At 40.5% G+C, this 21,310-nt stretch overlaps 1 protein-coding gene across 2 annotated transcripts; it reads left to right on the forward strand.

The window, feature by feature from the left end:
- Nucleotides 1-3,673: 3,673 nt before the first annotated feature.
- pmp22b (peripheral myelin protein 22b) lies at nt 3,674-13,924 on the forward strand. 2 transcript variants are annotated; one of them, XM_063892949.1, is made up of 5 exons: nt 3,674-3,881; nt 7,036-7,137; nt 7,382-7,475; nt 10,543-10,683; nt 11,606-13,924. In XM_063892949.1, the coding sequence occupies exons 2-5, from the start codon at nt 7,060-7,062 to the stop codon at nt 11,764-11,766; spliced, it is 474 nt and encodes a 157-aa protein (XP_063749019.1). In that variant the 5' UTR covers nt 3,674-3,881; nt 7,036-7,059; the 3' UTR covers nt 11,767-13,924. The 2 variants fall into 2 exon arrangements, with proteins under 2 accessions (XP_063749019.1, XP_063749018.1); XM_063892948.1 differs by lacking the exon at nt 3,674-3,881 and adding an exon at nt 6,094-6,265.
- Nucleotides 13,925-21,310: the final 7,386 nt, after the last annotated feature.

Consider the following 21,310-nt stretch of genomic DNA (forward strand, 5'->3'; position numbering starts at 1 on the left):
AGTGAAAAGATGGTATGTGTCAGTTATAGTTTGTGTCTTTAATCAAAGTTAATGGAAGTTGTAGACAGTCGCTTGTTCCACTGGCAAAAGTCAATAATTAGACATACAGCAGGCATATTTGCTTTTCTCAGATTTATCGTATAATCTAGCTCCATCTAAATCATTTCAGAGGCATTAAATAAAAGCATGAACACAGTTTCATTATACACATTCTACCAAGAGGGATGCAGTGAACATAATGATAAACCACTCTGTGTGTGAAACTTGCACTTTGATTTAGGTGTAAACCTTTACAACTGAGTTGTAAGTCACAGTCACAGTGGGCTCTCTCTGCTGTGCAAACAGCCTTGTGTTTGACTGTAACCCTCAGGAGCAAGTCAATGGCAGGAGGTCTCTGCCATGGTTTCCTACATGCAGTGTGTGTTTAATTTCTATTCCCTCTACTGTGCCCAGGCACATTCCTGAGCCCTAGTATTGCAAAGAAAGGCCCCCTGTTGTCTAGCTCACATCAAAAGACTCCCTGCTCTCATCACCTTGTGATTAAACATACTGACAGATAGCACAGAGCTGAGGTTTTTTTTCTTCGATCCAACCCCCCAATCTGTCCTTTCTGCTTTCCCACTCAGAAAAACATAGTGGATATACTCATGAAATGCCACTTAAGTGCAATGAACCCCTGTTTCTATCGCCCTTTGAGGTTACGGTTCTCTGTTTGGATGGGACACAAATAGGTTTTCCTTTTTGACCTCCTCTGCCACCCCCGCATATGGGGAATGTACTCTGGAATTCTTACCGCAGTCCTGACATATTGGCGGTTTATTCTTAACACCCATTCTTGTTATAGATGCCCTGTGCCCTATGTTTTTTTTTTAATGTTTCTTACATACCACCATGCCATACTAAAGAGCTGATCGCAGATCACTTGAGACTGGTGTCAACGGCAGAGGGTTTCTTACTCTGCACTGTAATTACAGACTTAGACTGAGTGTGCATCGTTGAAGGAGGAAAGTGGTTGACGTAATGGAGACTACTTGTTTGATTTAAACTATGACAATTAATTACCACTGATTAAACCATTTCGGTATTTATATTATTGGCTGATTTGGCTAGTACGGTGTAGACCTAAAAAAATAAAACATAACGTGACATATCGTCACACTTTTAAGTTAATTTGGCTAATGTGACAAAATGGCCAACTTACACTTCCAGTAAAAACAGGACATTACTATCATCCTACACAAGTGATTTTTCTGGATAAACAAGTGTAAGACAAAATAGTTAGCCTCCTTTTTAGCTCCATTTTGGTCTCCACCATTAACTGAAATAAATCTCATTATGTTGCTATTTGGAAAGAAAACTAACTTCCTGAAAGAAGGTTGTTAAAGAGTTCTGAAACTCAACCATATCTTTACATTAAATGTTTATGTATATATATATATATATATATATATATATATATATATATATAAAAAGGAACTAAAATGCTTTGAAGAACTGCACAGTTATATGAAAATTAAAATATATGAATCACTAGGATTAGTCCCTATCATATCAGTTATATTTATTCAATGTATAAAAATGTTGATGAATGCAGGTGTAGTTGTCTGTGCTCAATTCAGTCTAAACTCTTTCGTTCATTGTTCGGATAAAATTTAAAGCGTATACTTTTTATGTAATATACAATTTGTCCCAAATCATTTAGGGCCCTTTCTTCTAATACCCTGCTGCAGTCACCATAGTAACACAGTATAGTTTGATTGTTATCCTCTCCTCCAATGCAGCTTCAACTTCAATCTTACACACAGAAACTTAAAACCTGAATGGAATGGCAATAAATGTTTGTCTTATTTTGACGCTCATCTGTCTGTTCTGGAAGAGCGATCCCTCCTCTGTTGCTTTAACTGAGGTTTTTTCCACCTTTTTACCCATAATAGTGTGTTTGTGGCATTTTTTTCATATCCGAAACCAGGGTTGAAAAAGGATCGAGGGTGTCGTATGCTGAACAGACTGTAAAGCCCCCCTGAGGCAACCATTAGCTTTATGATTTGGGGCTTTATAGAAAAAACTTTATTACATGCAAGTCACAAATGAATCACGAACAAATGTGTCTGGGTCATATATGATGGATAAAAACCCCAAAAGACCTAAAAATGGCCTTTACTGGAAATTGTTGTTTAAACCGCTCAATTATATAACACAATTATCACTTCATCTCCAGTCCTCTTAAAACTGCTGCAGAGCTGAGTTTGGACTGAACACTAAACATTCATGGGAACCAGCGCTTCCTGCCGCTTTTGGATCCTTGCCAAAGCTCTGAGTTTTCTCAAGAGGCTGTTTCACTGCTCCATTATTGGGCTATGGAGTGTGTCTATCACTGTAAGCAAGGATAAAACGAGAAAAAGAAACTAAGCAGGAATCCGTTGACTAATCGGCCAAGTTACAGTTACGAGGCTAGAGAGAGGAAGCTGGAGACGGACAGATAAGGAACATTTTATATTCTGTGTGGTTTTCCATCCCAACTGCCATCCTCACATGCAGCGGCTCTGTGGTTGTGTTTACTGATGATAACCTGCTCACATGAGAAATCTTTGGCTCCTTAAACATGTATCCAATCAACATTATGTCCCCCAGCATTCTGCACATAACTGCATCTCCAACCAGGCAGTGGAGATAAACCAGAGGAGCCTAACTGCTAATCAAAGTTCAGGGGTCAGCCACAAAGACTGGCACACACAGTAAAATGTGGAAAAGACAAAGGTCTCATGGGTCATTTGTGATATTGAGTGGAATTCTGGAACAATCCATAACGTTTAACTGTGAGTCCAATTGTTCACATTGTCCTTAGAAAGAGGAGTGGGAGTAAAATAGAGCGACACAGAAGTCAAGATACAGTACTGCAGTCTTTTGTGTTGAATCATAGTGAGGTGAGGGAGACTCACTATGATTCAGACTAAAAGCCACATTTATTAGATTTCTTTTTAAAGAGTTTTTCTCTGGAACCAAGGGAACAAGCACAGCATAATAAAAAACAGAACTGGTCCAAATTGCAGTTTTTTTTAATACAATTTGCCCATTTTCATGGGCGTGACCTTACATACTTTTCACATCACTATTGACCAATTAAATGTCACGGGGTGATGTGTGAATCATGACCATGGGATTTCAGTAATGTCAGAGGTTTTCCACAAACTGATATTCTAGGCTAACAATAGAATAAGTAACTTTATTATTTGCATAGATTTCATAACATAGCAATGACATGACAACTTTGGTAAAACCCTTAATTTTTCCACCGGAAATTATATCATTATTATCTTTTGAGCTGGCCCACAGGGGTCTGTACTCACATCACGGGAGTGTATTGAGTTAAGGGACAGGGCTCGGTTGCCCCATCTGTTGTCAGCACTCTGTGTCTCTTGATTAAAGTGTGATGACAAGACAAGGATTGTGAGTAGCTTATCACAATAAACAAACACAATATATTTACCTCTCATCCCCTGTATCCCCATTGTTCTTGTCCTCATATATGCAATTGCTTGCATAATATTACTTAAAGGCTATGCTGTATGTGTGAGTTTGTATAAAGAGTTAGGTAGATCTGGCCAGAAAAATCTGACGTTAGTGGAGAGAGGGGCAGTCGCGGCTACAGTAGGAGGGGGAGCTATTAAACTACTGCAACTCAGTGGTCCGACAGTCAGCCGCACATCCCATGCTGATGACAGGACACCAGGACTGACCCACCTTTGACCGACAGCTGTCCGAACCTGACCGAAGAGGCATAAGACTGGATCAAACAGCAACGCAAACAGGTCTTCCCTCTGACCTATAAGCGGCATCAGCTGGATCTACCCTTTTCAAAGTCAAGCTGAATAATATCTGCAGTGAGTATGAGCAATTATTCATCACAGCTAATGGGATCTCAGTCTAGATAAGTAATATTACATTAAATACAATCAAGTGAAAGCAGCCTGTCACATTGTTTTAAAATCAGCAACAATGGAATATAATTGCTTCAAGGAAAAGGGCCCATCTTTGGTGTATTTGCTACATTATCTCTAATCTTGAATTAATGTGGTATTGGTAGAAACAAAAACATCACTTATGAGCGCTGCATCTACTTTTACACTCTCCACCGTGTTGGTATGTGGATGGTGTTACTGTAACTTAATCTACCCTCCAGATCCGTGCCTCCTGGCCGAGGTCCTATCTATGGTTTTGGTATGCACTCGTACCGTCTGCCGCACTAACGTGAAGATAAGTCTTAGAGTTTTAACAGCAGAAGTGAAATGTTAGACGCCGTTCCAGATGTAACATTCAGTATCCCGGCCTGAATGTTTGTTATGTGGCTCTCCCTGGAGAGTTTGGCTCCAACTCTGGGCTTCACAAACGCAGTAAACGTAACACTCCTATGTCCACTCAGCCCACTGATTGTAAGTCTTCTACAAACATTGACATATAAGGGATTGGGAGCGCCGACACAGATTTTTACAAGAGTTCTCCTGTAGAAGTCACATCATTTTTTTTACTGTTGAGCAGAAAACATATGATCAGAGTTAAGACCTGATAATTCAGTGAACACAATTACACAAATAAAAAATATCAGCTACATTAAAGAGACAAAGAGGCTCTTCTATGGTGCACAAGCTGAGAATGTCACATACTTTGAGCCACAAAGCGTTCACTCAGAGCACTTCATGGCTGCAAACTGGCCTTGTAACTGTCCCTTTCATGTGTGTGTGGACACGAGCCCAGCAGAAAGGCCTCTGTTTTCATGGGAGTGTGAGAAACACATGCAGAGGCATCCAGGAAGTGTGAGCTAAGTGGTGAAGAATAGAGAGAGTGGATGTTGACAGGGGTTATCTGAGGTCGGACAGCTCTTAAGCTTCTCTCTACCAGCCGACTAATGCATATAAAGCGTATGTTTCAAAATCTGCTGCAACATCGTGGAAGCCCGGTATTTTTCTGAGTAGGGTATACAATCATTGAAAGAGTATGCATTTTAATGATCTTGATTTGTCCGGTTTTATCAGGAACGAATGAAGATCATAGTGTATTCGAAAAATACTAGGCTAAAGAATGAAGAAGCCAAACAACAGCTAAGATATCACTAACACCACACTTATCTCTTAACCCTTGAAAAGATAAGGAAGTCGATTCATACTTTCAAATATTTACACTTTTGACCGCTCCCTTTCCTGCCTGCACACATTTCCCTGGAATTCCATTGATTGCAACACCCATATTTATAGGACTAACCTCAGAGCACACTTTTTAGTACACATTAACAACAGGGGCTGCGGTCCCAGCGCGGGGTGGAATGGTATCTCACTCCCACTGGAAATGAGTCATGTCAAACAGAGTAGAACCCCAGATGCTATCTGTCCGAGGCGCTGTGCTGGGCATACCCATCCACACTTTGAAACATACTGTGAGTCACGAAGCCGACTAGATGAGTACCAGAGGGAAAAGACCCACTCCACAACAATGTTTTTGTTTCTAATTGCCAGGGCAACGAGAAGCTACGTTTACAGAGAAACATCTCGTCTTGTCCAAACATTTTTTTGTATTCTATACTGTACTAATGAGATGAATGCAATAAAATGCATGGCAAAGCTTGTTTTGCTAAGATAGCAAATCTTGAATTATCAAAAGGGTGATAACATAAACAAGTCAAACATATAAAGGTTAAAATCAAGCTGTAAGAGTGCTCTACAAACCACCATATTATTCTCTAAAATGTTTTACATGTATTTTTTATAAGAATCTGCATAATATCTATATAGAAATATAAACAATTAACATTGACTGAGCAGCAAAAAATTCACAAAAAATTCAGAATTCAACAATACCTTGCTATAAAAATGTGTTTCAGTCAATGCTGGAAACATTGTCAAAGAGAACATGAATAAATACTATAAAGCAGACAGCTGTTTTAGTTACCATGACAGCTGAACAATGAACAGTCGGGTCACTATAGATACAGAAATGTAGTAACTAAGGCAACCCATGCGATATTACGCATGGCGCATCTATATTGGGAACCCTGGCCGTGCACCAGAGGGTCACTCCATGACGTAGCGACGCCCGCAGGGCGTTGTTCTCCTATAATGAGACACTTTATAACAGAACTTCAGTACTGGCATCAATCTAGTCTGCGAGCAACTTTTAGGACTGCCGCTGTTGGAATCGTTTGGGAAAACTTGCTTTTGCTTCTTGTAAGCCTAAACCCATTTTTTTTTGTGGAAATACAAGCTCACTGCTCAAAGTAAGTGGAATTATTTTCTCAATTTCCTTATATTAAACTGCACTCAGTCAATCCTGGCGGATTAAAGAAGGAAACGCGCTTTTCGCTGGGATACCCGACGCTCCATTGCGCGCATCGGGCTGTCATCAAAGAAAATAAACTCATTTGGTCGCTTAGAATTTATTTTATTCAATAAAGCCACTGAATATACGCGGTGTTCTACTTTGCTGCCTTCTTTAAAGTAGTTATTCATTGCTTTGTTATACAATTGGGAGATCGACTACCTATTACTAATTTTCTTTCCATTTAATAGATAAACCGTACATTTCAAGCCAAATAACATTACTTCAAAGAGGAAAAATCACTGCAATTAAAAAATAATCACATTTTTTAGAAATGTTTCTAACTTAAAACAAGAAATGTGTTCCCTAAATGAGGTGGTTTTTAATCATGTCGCCAAACTTGAAGTTTAACATACATTCAATCTGGCAGATGATCAACATTGAGTTTTCCTTGATGATGATATACAGTATATGTAATTATGTATTGGTCATGTTCACGCTGTTTACACGTGAAGCATCCAGAGAAGTTCATCTTAAAAGGCTGTCAGTGTTTAAAGTGCTACAGCGACACACCCATGTCCCAGTAATCTGACACACACACACACACACACACACACACACACACACACACACACACACACACACACACACACACACACACACACACACACACACACACACACACACACACACACACACGCTAAAGAAACCGTCTCCTCTTCTCATTAGTTACTGCCCAGACCGCCTGAAAAGATGCTGCTCCTACTACTGGGAATCATCCTCCTGCATATCGCTGGCCTGGTTCTCCTGTTTGTATCAACAATTGTCAGCGTGAGTAAAATAATTATTATTGTTCCCCTTTTCTGTTCAGATGCAATTTTAAGCATTAAATATTAATATGTGCTGCAGAATCAGTGTTGACGCTTACTGAAATTTAAAACCATCAGAAATAAAAACAAGTTCATAGATTGTTTGCCTCCCACACTTCATAGTGGTGTTTTGAATATGCTACTTTTTCTCACCTCTTTTCTGCTCTACACACATAACTGATCAAGTTGTATGTTTTTGACACCAGGTATGGACATCAGGCGAAACTACGACCTCAGACCTCTGGCAAAACTGCACTTCAATCAGTTTGAAATACCACTGTATTCCTGCATCAGCTGGAGGTAAGACTCATTTTACTATTTTCCTTTAGGACAACTAATGATTACAATACAAGGCAATGCTGGGAAGCTGTAAAAACTCAGGATCCCCCCTCCCCCCCTTCAAGTTCACTTTGAGCAAAGTGGTCTCCCCTAAGAGCACTGAAACCAGTTTAATCGATCCAAATGGTAAATTTGGGAAAATGACTTGCTGAAAAACAACATTTACCATGTTGATGATGTGGGTGTGTCACAGCTCCTCTGGGACTCTGGTGCCATCTAGGGCAGAGAATGTGCCGGTGCTGTGTTGAAGTTAGCTAGCTTGATAGGCTGCCACTGTATAAATAGTTGTGGGGTGATGTCCATATTCAGGTCCCGTGTTGGAAGTCCATAGTGACAGGAGCCTGGGAGTTGTGGAGGATCAGGGTGGGGCTGTGGAGAGTATTTAAAGTTTTAGATCTATGTATGTACGCGTGTGCATCGGCATGCCTCTGACAGAGTGTTTGAAAACAGGGAGACCTTGGACTACCTCATTCAGAACATAACATTCTGATGGTGGGTCACACCCAGTGTCAGAGCATAGTGTTCAGTGTTAGTTTGCAGGGATCATAGGGACAATCTAAGGTGACAGCTGCAGCATTACAAATTTATTTAGACACTCAGCCCCATCATTTTTTAATTAGATAGCATAACATTTTACTATTTAAAAAAGAAAGCCTTACCTAATCATATTTTCATTCTCCTAAAATGTATTATTAAGCAAAAGCGTGAGATCACAGTTTGGCAGCCGTATGTTTTGCTACTAAATGTGCCGTCAGTGGTGCAGGAGGTGCTGGCTGCATTTTAGTGATGTCATTTGTCTAGAATGAGCAGTGCTCAGCCAGTGTGCGTTTTGTCAGGGGCAGCAACGCCTGCCAGGTAGCTTCATGGCAAGGCCAGTTTGTTTGACTTGCTTTCATTATTTGCTCTGACGCACAGTGTTTATTTAAGACGGCCCCGCAGGCCCGGGTCTGTGCTTTGGTTTTGGGAGATGGAAGATAGTGGACTCTATTCTGACGAGCTTTCTGAAGCTTTGCTGAGCTGTCAAGTTCCTTCTGGAGTGAATCATAATCATGATAGTGAGTTCCCTTGGTTATCAAAATTTGGCTCCATTTAATTTTGATGACACTACAGTGAGAGGTGCACATGTCACAGTTATCACATGCCGAGTTCAATATCACTTCCTTACTCCCAGGAAAATTACTCCATAGAATTTACTCCTAAAATTAGCAATTGATGAAGAATCTCTACTGCTCCCATGCAGGTAAACTATACATAAACATAGTGAAGTAAATACTGCAGCGGTTTGTTGTTGTTGTTGTGATCTGCTGTGCAGTCCAGTGGGGTGTAGGGCCTCAGAATAGAATGCAGAAAAACGTCAACATTTGGTTTCCTGTTTGGTATTACAGTAAAAGTGTTTGAGTGGAAGCTCCACGTGTCTGCGTTGTAATAACAACACAATAACAACACCATGGCGTTGTGAGTCAGACTTGCTTATCAGTGATATTCAGTGGGTCCTGAACCGCGCCCCTTGCTAGGAAATGCCCCATGTCACTGTTTCCTACTAGTGGTCAGTGAAAGAAGGAAGGACAACAATATGTCTGTTTATCAGAGTGCAGTGATGGATTGTCTGTATTTATAGGTAAGTACTATTCATAGGGCAGGGATGGAACATTTTACCCATTTCTTGCAGTGTTATAACCAAGTATTATGTAACATCTGAAAACAGCATCATTAGAAGGGAATCTAATTGTTGCTCCGGTGTGGTATTTGTGCTGGCTGCCTTTTGTGGATGGAGATTTGCCGCGTGTCATATTTCCTCCCATATCTCATCCCCCCTCCAATGATCATCAGGACATATCTTAGCGCTGTCATTTCTGGTAACCTGACTCCATCCTGGTAACCCTGTGCCATCATCGAAGATCTTGTTTCCCTTTAAATCTATAAGGCAGTTCTTTTTCTCCAGGAAAACTGCATGATTATTTGAAAATGTCAACAGATAGAAAAGTAACACATTCAGGGCTATTAAGAGTTTTAATTTAAGCTTACAACGTTTGAAAGTAGATAATGTCAGTCATAATATCACACAGCCATCTTATTAATTAATCATTATCTTTGTAGCACGAGCTGTAATAAATCATGCATCATACCTTTTTAAACATGTTGTAAGTGCCCCCCATTGAACCACAACACGCCTGTAATTAACATAATGCAAAAGGATCAATAAACCAAAGATGCTTGAGAATGTTGACGCAATCACATCAGATATGAATGTCAGAGATCAGCAGTGGCATGCATACAAATGGAGCCATAATAAAACCTCTCTTTTTATAGGGCTTTTCTGGAATATTTGTTAATGCTAGACTTAGACAGTGGAGGCAACGCACAACCACATTGAGGCAGTTATTTGTGGTCAAATACCTTCTGACATGGCAGCTTTTTAAGTGAAAAACCATGACAGAAGAAGCAGATGTCAAAAAAAGGAAGATTTATATAGATACAGAGGAGTAAAAGTAAATGCCAAGGCCACTAAAGAGGCCAACAGGGCTCCACGGATAACCCTCAGACAAGAAATAGACCCTGCTTGGAAATCCTTGGATTCCTGGCACGATTATATCATAAACACACAACCACAAGCTCCAAAGATAGCACATGTAGATGGTCTCCCCCATCAATACAGGTGTCTAATGGGTTAATGGGCCTATAGCCCTGGAGAACTAGCATTGCCGATCGATGCAGTACATCCAGTCAGAGGTCCTGCTGTGAGGGGAGCACAGAGCTTTTAGGAACAAGATACCTAGGTTTCATTGTTATTGATCCATTACACATTCCCAGAAGTCAACATTACATTCTCTGTGAGAGGATGCTTCAATTAAACCAGGACAACACCAGCAGGGTTTGGCATTTAGCTTTCTGTACAAGCCTTCCCTTTAACTTCCCTTCTCATGCACTCCTTAGGTCAATTTTAATGTAGGTATATTGATGCTTTGGATAATGATGATTGTGAATCAATTATTGACAATGCTCTCCCTCTCTTTACCCCCTCCTGCAGAATGGATTCAGGCAGTCCAGGCTCTCATGATCCTGTCCATCATCTTCAGCTGCATTTCTCTCCTGCTCTTCTTCTGCCAGCTCTTCACTTTGCAGAAGGGCGGACGCTTCTTCCTCACTGGAACCTTCCAGATCCTTGCCAGTAAGTTTAATCGTCCCTTTAACATCTTCTCTGCAAATCAATATCAATATCAGATGGACATTATATAAGCTAGAGTCAACACTTAATGTCAAAAGAGGTTTATGTTGAATGAATCAGCTTGGGGAAAAATATATCATAAAGGCCATATCCCAGATTCCAAGTGACATCTTCCAATTAGTTGCTTTGTTCGACCAAGAGTCCTTAATCCAAAGGCCTTCAATTGTTTCGATTCATTTGACAAAGAGACACTGTTGTCTAATCTACTGAATGTATTTTCAACATAACTCTAATTGGAACAGTAAGTCTTGACTTGAGTAGTCTTAAAAATACAGCACTCATGCAAATCCTCCTTCAAAGAAAAAACAGAAGCAGATGATAACACTGCATCTACTGTGGCAGAGAATTAGATTAAGTCTGAACCAGTAACTAATGGTTTAATGCTCCACTTGTCCATTGTTCTTCATGCCCTTTGGCCAAAATGGCTCAACTGCCAGCCCATTGTGTCCTCTCTTGGCAGCCCTTTCCAACATCCCAGGTTGGCGCTCTATAGTGGGCCAATGCATTGCCTGGCCCCAGGTGCCCACTCAGCCAAACAGGACTTGCGCTCGGCACACTGCCAGCCGTGCAAGTTGAAATGTCAGGAAGGCTGGCAGTGTGGGGGTCCGACAAACACATCATGTAATGTCATACCAGGTGGGCAGAGCCGGAAAATCTTTCTATGGCTGGCTCTGAGATCAATAAGTATGAACTATTGTGTTGTTGTGGAAGGACACCTTCTGGGAAATCTGCCTTTCTACTCTGCCAGACAGGGTTCAGTCCAGGACACAAGACAATGAGCACGATATCGCAGAGAAACATGATCTGATAATTGATCAAGATTATGTCCAGTATCACTAAGTGCTCACTTTTTCCTCCTCTGCAGGTTTGTTTGTGATGAGCGGAGCCATCATCTACACGGTGATGAGTCCGCAGTGGGTGCCGGAGACAGAAGCCTTCGGCTACTCCTACATCCTGGCATGGGTGGCCTTCCCTTTGGCTCTGATCAGCGGACTCATCTATGTCATCTTAAGGAAGCGAGAATGAGCCATCACTCCATCCCAGTGTTTCCCAGTAACCCTCTACCAAACTGCAAGTGTCATCAGTTCCACTCTGAAGTTAAAGATTCGATGCCTGAGTACCAATGGCCCCTGGAGCCACCAGGCCAATTCACCCTGATCACAGCGAGGGGGGTAATACCAAAAATCAACAAGCAAACCAACATAAAAACAACCAATACTGTCTCAGTTAAAAGATGTATATAGTATCTATGGTTTAAAACCTATTTATAACACTTTTTACATATATGTACATAGTTGTGTTGCTCTGTCAAAGGATACGTATAAGAGCTTTGTTTTAGCTGATTAAGTGCCTCAGTGTTTGTTTGTAATGATGAAATAATTAGATGCCATTTTGTCATGTTTTCCTTTCTTTTTGTTGCCTTTTTTGTTTTGGTAACTGCCAAAGAATTTGTAAAAAAAAGCAAAAAAACTTACTCCAAGTATAATAACCAAAGTGCATGTATAGAAAGAGAAGGGTTAAAGAGTTTTTTTTATGGCCTTGTTTTACAAAGAATGAGTGGTAACATCCGGTCATGTAGCATAGCCAGGAAGTAAAGATTGGATCCTTTTCTATTTTGTGACATTTCAAGTTTCAGTGTTTTTATTTTCAGTATTTTTTTTATTTCTTATTTTCAACAAAAGATGGTGCTATGTATTTATCATTCCTATTAATGATAGCAATCATTTACAACAGAGTTACTTTGTAATTGTTTAGAGTCAACTAGCCATTCATTGAAGTGAGAATCAGACAGAGGTACAACTGTACATACAGTGCCCGACTGCTTCTTTAGGGAACACAGTCTATTTCACATAGCAGTGTCTGACCATTTAATTATTCTTCATCTATAACTGTACTTAAAATACGTTTGAGGTGGTGCACTGAAAGAACCAAAAATGTAACGTCAGTATTATTCAGTAAGTTTGTAAAGTTAGACAAAAATACTTCATATTAGCTTTATTTGCCTTAATTGTCATAATGATGTCCATGTTCACCTGGGTGATAAAGTCTCCAGATAAAGAAGCCAAATTGCCTATTTCGTAGAGTACCAAAAACAAATAACACTGTGGGGCATTATAGCCTAAGTCTACTTTTAACACTATTAGAAATAAGTGTCACTGAGTTAAAGCCATATGAGATGATAGGAAAACATATTTAGTATTAACTCAACATGTGAGGTAAAGGACAGAGAGGGTTTGCAGTGATGATACAAAGGTCTGTTTCACATACTTGAAGTTTGGCACGCTCCACTCCTGCCCACTGACGTCTACACGTTGATTTACTGTATAAAACGCTGTTTATATGTTGTGCATAACAGATAGGGATTACAATTTATCTCAAAAACACTCACTCAATAAAACTACTCTCAAATGATCTAATACTGTGTATTGAACTGTAACAAGGGACTGGTTTCACGCTAACCATAATGCATGCAGAATTGAATTGATTAGGCTGTTGAACTGTCACACTGTAAAATCCAAAACACACATCTCTGCGCTACAAAAGCATCGTAAAGGAAAACTGCCAGTTGATAGGAATAGACATACAATTCTGAACCAATTGGGGTTTATGAATCTGTTCATGAAGATGTTGAAATGCAGTTTGCAGCATGTAAATTCCTTTGTACAGCCCAACCAAGCAAGTCCACCTTACAGTATACCATCACACTACGGGAGATCAAATAATCTGCCTGGTTGCAAATGCTGTACGTGACTTATGTTACACACACTGGTGCAAAGGCATGGCCTTTGGCACCCGATGCCAGTTATGTAAAACATGCAGCTAGTGTTTCAGACTCTCATGGCATCAGAAATAAGACGACTTTGACGTGTTTCGAATACGTAAGCAGGGGTTTGTCACTTGACATCTCCTTTTACCATACTGTAGCCTTCCAGAAAAACAGAGCTATGTTGTGGTGGATTAAAGTATTTAATTCAGAGCTTACACTAGCTAGTCTGCTGTAGTTGTATTTCCATCATTGGGTTCAGTTAGAAGAGAATGTCTCTAATGACAACTGCCCTTTTTATTTTGTGTAAAAGCAACCGTTCAATTGTCTATGCCATGTTTACAACTAACCTTCCAAATGCTCTTCATGTTACCAAAGCTAATTTGACTGAAATCATTAAAGGATGTTTCTCACAACCACGATGGAGCTTTTTTGTGTCTTTTAATAACACAACACATGAAAAAATGTCCAATCCATGTCCTGGAGAGGCAGTAACTTCCTCTTTTAATAATGGAAGATTCAAGTGACACAATGCTAACAGTTTGTGATGATATCTATTCATTAAAAGACAGCAGTCAGTCTACAACCAGCAGTTAATCTGCACCGAGCTGATGATAGGTATCTAAATCTCCAGCAATGAAAGAGTACTGTCAGATGGAGGATTCTTGCAGCAGGCCTGAGAAGTCACAGCCTCCAACTTCCTCCCCCTCTCTGACATACTAGCACTGGGTGAAATTGGAACACTGCATTCTGGATATCATGTTTGTGTGTGTAACTTCAAGTGTCTGAGAAAGTCTGTGTGCACATCATTGTCCCGCATGTTTAAATTATATCCATAATTTTAGTTAGAAAAGTGTAATTCCCTCCATAAGATGCACTTTTAGGTATATTATGTTTTGGTTAATGTTGCCACCTGGTGGACCTATATAGTAATAGCAATTTAATGATTATAGCACAATTGGTTAGCAAACACTGCCTCTATGTGGTGAAATATAGTTACTACAGTCATCTCTTCTATCTTCTGGAGAGAGTCGGGGTAGTGTGGGCCAGTGTGGGTTTTGCCATCCCATCTGATGTCATGTAAGGAAATGCTAATGTAAGATTCTCAATGTCTCCCTTGGGCTCAGCTGATAATTATCTTATTAAAATGTGCTAAACCTCATTAATTCTAAATATGATCATTAAGCATTGTCTAGAGCTTGTTTGTTAGGGCGGATGCTCTCACCATTAGTATGCATGCATGTGATAGAGAGAGGTGATTTCTCCAACGTGTCTACTCTGCATTACCCTTCAGTCCGTCTAATGAATGCTCCTCCTCCAGAGCCATTATGAAGGCTCTTATGGCACAACACATCATTAGATGTAAAGGCAGAAGACAAATGACTCATCTACATTTGATAAATGATGTGATATATTCAGAAAAAACATGATAACATCACAGTGTTACTAATTAGAATAGAATGGAGTGCAGATGAGGGTCAAACTGTTGTGCACAAACATATTTGTGCTTCATACCTGGATCTATTGGGTATCAGTGTTTTCTTCCCTTATAAAAATGTAACATATTCAGATCTGGAAGAGATGTAGATAATGACATATGACACATATATAATAGACAATGATTACAAGAATGTTGAACATTGAGCAGATTAATTATTGGCCATTGATATTTGCCAAAAAAATGTCATGACCTAAGAAGGACAGAATCTTTACCCTCCAGTAGAGTTTTTTGATTTCTTTAATAGAAAAAGTCAGCTGTAAACTGTTAATTGTTGTTACTCACTAGTGGATGAGCTGAGGATTATGGACCTCTGTTCGAGACAGAATAAATGTTAGTTTATAGGTATCAGCCATGAGAAGTAGGCAGGTAGCCATGAAAACTAGATAATTATCTGTATCAACTTAAAAAATATCCATGTTCAAAGTTCAAATGAGCTTAGTTGACAACTAAATAAAAAAGATGATTAAGAGGACTGTTTTACACACTATCTTTGATAGGTGTTCACTTGGATTTACATATAGAATTATTTATTTCCAATCTTAGTAAACTACTTGGTGGGACCTATGCCCTGTATGGAAGTATTTGCATCAGTAGGTTGTATATGACTTTGTATTGTATACAGGATTTGTTGGCCATAATTGTAAACTGTATATGTCAAGCTTATTTACCTATATGTCTATCTTATTTTGACTGCTTTAACTGCTTGAATGTGGTAAAAACTTTTCCAACAACCGATGTATTTGCAATTTATTGAAATATAGAAAATCAAAATACATTGCATAAGAGCTTGGTTCTCTCTCTAAATAGGGGTTATCCACTAGGAATGACCCACAAATGTACTTCTATTCTGTACCCGTGTTTTTAATGACTAAACTTAGTGACCTTCTGCCTCACACTCGTGTGGACGCACACAAACACAGTGATGACAAACGAGTTGTGGGACAAAGCGGACAGACATAAGACATATTCATCACATCATCCTGAACCAACACCAGTCTGGAAAGCATTGTCCAGTCCCTGTCACATAAACTATAGTGATGATGACAGATAAACATCCTGTCAAACTGGCCATTTCATTTTACCACCACCTGGCTTTTAGCAGTTAATTGAACATCATAAACTCCTGCCTGGACATAATCTTTTTAAATCAGTATTTTTAAACACAGTTTTAAATGTGTTAAAAAAGCGAAAAGAATGAATCAAAAAGCACAAAAAGGTGCACAGAGGAAAGCACAAAATCTGTCTAGTATTGACAGATACGCATTATTACCCTAGTGCTTAATGGGTGTCTTGGGGTTCCACGCATCATTGTTTTGCCATCACGGGGTGAAGGACAAGCTTTTAAAACAATCACTTTTCCCATCAATGCCTTAAAAACTCCCCCTGTCTTGTCCTATTCCACCCAATGTCACTATCACCTCCTGAACCCCCTCTTTTTTTCCTACTGGGAGATAATATTTTCTAATTTCTGGAACACATTGAAGGGGGTGCAAACAGAAGGTCCACCTTAATCTATCACAGCTCCTCCGAGAGTGCACGGGTGCATGGTGACAGGCACAAAATCGCAGAGCCGGTGGGGAGGAGGGCAACAGACGCAATTAGGGCTCATGAAATGCAAATGGCGCTTCATGTGAGAGTCTGGGGTTGCGGAGGAGGGTTCGGTCTCTCATACTCTCACTGCCATCTGCTTGCCATCAGCACCAGTGGAAGAACCTCTGGGTCTTGGTAATTTGTAGCTTTAATAATTTTCTCCCTCAGCTGGAGAATGAAGAGAGAAATTGGGATGAAGGGGCAGAGGACATGCAGCTGGCTAAGATTAGAACTAGATTAGCTGGCCAGATCACACAGAGATTTGACCTCTTACACTTTAGCACGGGCATAAACACACTTGCATGTTCACACGCAAGCATGCGCACACATGCATCCCATGTGCAGGCACACATTCAGACCCACCACCACACAATACTCGCCTGTGCCCCATCAAAGTTGACCCTGATCCAAGGTGTACTTATAGCCAGAGTTGGTCCATAAATCCCTGAGGATGTCTGGAGGTTATTTAGGAACATGATCAATGGCCGCTGGGGGCCGTGCGCCAACCAAAATTTCCCCGGAGCGCCGTACAAAGAGGTCAAAGTGGGCACTGTTTTTTTTGTTTTTTTTTCAATGACACAGCCATTCATTTGTCATGTGGTAAAGGAAAATGGCTTAATACCAACCGTACCAACCCATTCCCAAGGTCAAGACTGAGCCAAGGTCAGCACCACACATAGCTGACCCTTGACCCTGGGGGTGTCCATCACGCTCAGGGAATAAAAGCTAAGATTGGCAGCTGATGTAGTCACGGACTAAATTAACTTCAGCTTCTGCCATACATCAACATCACTTCCACCAACATGCACTCGCACTGAGGGCCTAATCATGTTATCGGCAGTGAAAGAGCAGCGAAGATGGAGGAGCGTGCTGGACGTGTCACAAACACACGGACCCGAGCTTGGTGGTAGAGTTAGAGCAGGCAGTGGTGTGGAAGTGTGCCTTTCTGCCTTTGAATACGGTTGGATGGTGACTTAAACATCAGTGAGTGCACCTTTAGCAGCTGGGAAACACATCGCTCCCTTTCTGCCTCATGAAACTTAAGTGGCACTTGTAACACTTATATTGGCGAACCACACACATATTTGGATTCGGAGGACTTCTAAAAAGTAGAATTTTAAGATGAGTTGCAAAACTTGTAGAGCATGGATCCGACCAAGTCGGATCATATGTGTGTAAAAAAATCATGTCCAGCATGAGGGCCACATGCCACAAAAGATCAAATCATCATTGCCTGCACTGAACTTAATTTCAATAAAACCATCTTTCAACAGCGGAACAATAGGAATCTGTGTGACCCATGGAAACTCCCAAATAATGTTCCAAAGTGCAGCTGAGGAAAACATCTTCACAAACTTGACAACACATGCGCAGCATTTAGAAAAAACATTCAGCAACTTGACAAAACAAGCGCAGGGTTAACTAAAAGCTCTGCTTAAATGAAACGCTGCAAATCCAATACGATACAAATAAAATGAAAGAAGAAAAACGAAAACGGCGACATGCACACATCTGGGACCAGAGCGCTTTTGACGTTTGACATTCATAAAGTTAGCTAACAGTCACTGTCACTGGAACTAACCTAAAATGTAAGGTTTATTGAATTTTTTAACAATGAGATTGCATATTTCTTCTGATAGTACTATTGCAGATCCGCTGTAAGCTAGCTAGCTAACTCAGCTAACCTAGTCATTTCAATAACTCGGACAAACCCTTACATTTATCAAATGTAAGTGTTTTTGGGCTCTCACCTCTAAATAGAGTAAATACAAAAAAGACAAATGCTTGAAAATTCTAAGTAATTATATTGAGAAGAGAGTTTTAGGACTGGCATTAAGCAGGGTGAACAAGGCTGCTTTTAATATCTGCAGACAGACAGAGGGACACAGATGGCTCTCATGAGGTCCAGTAAAGCTTCATATTGGCTGAATGAACGGCCGTAAAATCTCTCCGAATGGTGTCGATGAAGCCTCATAAATTCCCAAGGCAATAACTGGGCCTCCTATGGGAATGGAGAGCGCAGCAGCCAAGTTATTTGGAGCTGTGCTGCATGTTTTTGAGAGCCCCATTCATTGGGGGTTATGTAAATCCTTTTAATTTTATGATATATCCATTCCGCTCTACTACAGCACCCACAGGATGTTTGTACACAGGTATATGTACACATGTGCCTTGCAGCAAAGATTGAGAAGTAATAATATTAAGCGACCGCAACATTGGACTTAACGTCTGAGCGCAGCAAGTTCCATGCCTATCATGGAGCGCAACAGGCTCTAAATCAGCCCGATGGAGCAGAAGCAGACAGCTATATGGGCCAGAGATAAAACTGGTGTGACAGTCCAAGGATGACAAAGAATTAAGAAGATCAAATTCCTCACAGTGTTCCTCTCTTCTGCATAGACCAGTATAATGCCGCACGTGCCTCTGCAAGATTCAGCAAAATGCTTGGCCTCGGAGGATGTTCATCTGTCTTTTCTTTACACTCCTGTTGATTTAATTAACACAACTGGATTTAATCAACTCCAGAGAAAAAGGCCTCAATTAATATTAAACCTAAGTACATAAAGTGTTTATCCTGTTTTGATACATTTATCTCAGTGCCTAGAATAAGCTTTGCTGCCCCTATCTGGACAGTATGGAGACATCTGTCTTCTGCAGTGACAAAACTGTATCAGCAGCAAAAACAAAGCATGTCATTGAACGCTTAAAGGACACCCTGAGATGAATACCCAAGTGATTTATTTACAGCTCTGAAAGACGCGTTTGTAACTCCTAATTATGATATCACTCTCCTTTTAATTTAGCTGAACACAAAGAGAACGGCTCTAAAAGAAAAGGAAATCTTCCTGTTCTTAGAAGCATAGAGATTCAGACCTAGAGGCTAGTGAAAGCTTGATTAGTAAACCTAATTAGTCAGCTACTTTCCCAGCTTTCGCATGTCCTGGAATCACCATTCATGTCCATGGAATAGAAGCAGGGTGATTAGTAGTACAAAGAAGAACGCTATAATCTTCTCTCAATGGAGTGTTAGCCATGGCCCATGAGAAGATAGGTTGATAGCGAGGGGACTGTCGGGCTATAAGTGCCCATGTAGCCGGGAACACTGAAGAATTGCAGGACAAAGGAACGGGACTGAGGCGAGATAAGAGAGGACACAGTGGCATGGATATCCACAGCAGAGGCCAAACTGCATTATGCATGGGAACAGAACAAAGAAAAAACATTTACTGTATATATGCATACAGTACACAAGCCAAAAGCTTCACGCACACTTATGCATTTCATGATTGTATACAACCCCCAGCAAGAAAATGCTTTTTTCTACAGCAAAGACAATATTCCCCATAGCAAGTTATTCTCCTCATGAACTGAGAACACTGAGATGAGGAGACCTGATTAAGTACATATCACCACTTGATAAAGTATATTTTAAAAAATGTAGCTGTAGAAAGGTATTGAAGTCTGATCCTTATTATTATGGTTATATTGACATTTTTATGTTCTCTTTTCCAAACCCAATAAACGCTAGGGCTGCAACCAAAGCTCTTTCATTATCTATTGATCTGCTGATTGTATTATCGATTTATTGTTTGACTGTCCAGCCATTGTTATTTTGAAAAGTGAACAAATATGAAGCCGTACTAATGGATTGGCCTCTTGCTGCACTTTACTTCAAGAAAAACATAACATCTGCATGGTGAAAATCAAATGTCTCAAGGGGCTTTAAAATCACTCTGTCCTTTTGACCCTCATAAAAGAGAAACTCCACTGCAAAAATGATACCCAATATCAGATAAAGTAAAGTTATTTTAATAGTTCAAATTAAGTGGTAAAATACACACACACATACACCTCTCTGTTGAAGTATAAAGGTGATCATGTTTAATTTGTCTTGAAAAACGTTCTTACTGTTGATCATTTATCAAAAAGACATGTTGATGGGCCACGGTCAGATAATATGCTACGTGTTTGTGTGTGTGTGTGTGTGTGTGTGTGTGTGTGTGTGTGTGTGTGTGTGTGTGTGTGTGTGTGTGTTCTGAATGGTTCTGCACAGGACTGCAGGTTTGTGTAGCCCCCTGTTGGCCTGACCCTCAGAGCCTGCATAAACCCCTCACCCCTCATCCCTAGAACCACTGTTGCAGTCTAGTGCTGTAAATCACAAACACACACCACACACACATACAAATGTCTGGATAATGTTCGCACTGCCACCACTCGCAGAGGCTTTGCCGAAGCCCCATGTAGCATAGGGAATTTTGAGGACACCCCCCTCTACCCCGCCCCCCCACCCCCCACACACACACACACTCACAACCCTCAGTTCCTTTATTCGTTCTTGCTTTCCCCCTCTCTTTCTCCCACTAACAATCAAAGGCCATATGGCAAACATATTCCTAAGGTTCATTGGCTTTTATGGCCGTTGTTTAAAGAATGGGCCGCAGCTTGGTCGGAGGGTGCTCCGGGGGGCCAGATTGAAGGGCAAAAATAATAAAGTCTGCCCTCAGTCCATTAGGGGACCTTTATTTCTATTAGTCAAGTCACTAGGCACCCTGGGACAGTTGAAACAACCCTGGCTAATTAAGAAAGAAAAACACAAGCACGTAACGTGTTTTGAAAGAACGTAGAAGCTTCTGATTCTTTCTGCACCTCTGCACTTGCTCCCTGGGCATTCAGTCCTTTTATGCATCATTTGATCACTTCACCGGAGCTAATCG

Source organism: Eleginops maclovinus, chromosome 10 (assembly GCF_036324505.1).
Source record: "Eleginops maclovinus isolate JMC-PN-2008 ecotype Puerto Natales chromosome 10, JC_Emac_rtc_rv5, whole genome shotgun sequence".
NCBI lineage: Eukaryota > Metazoa > Chordata > Actinopteri > Perciformes > Eleginopidae > Eleginops > Eleginops maclovinus.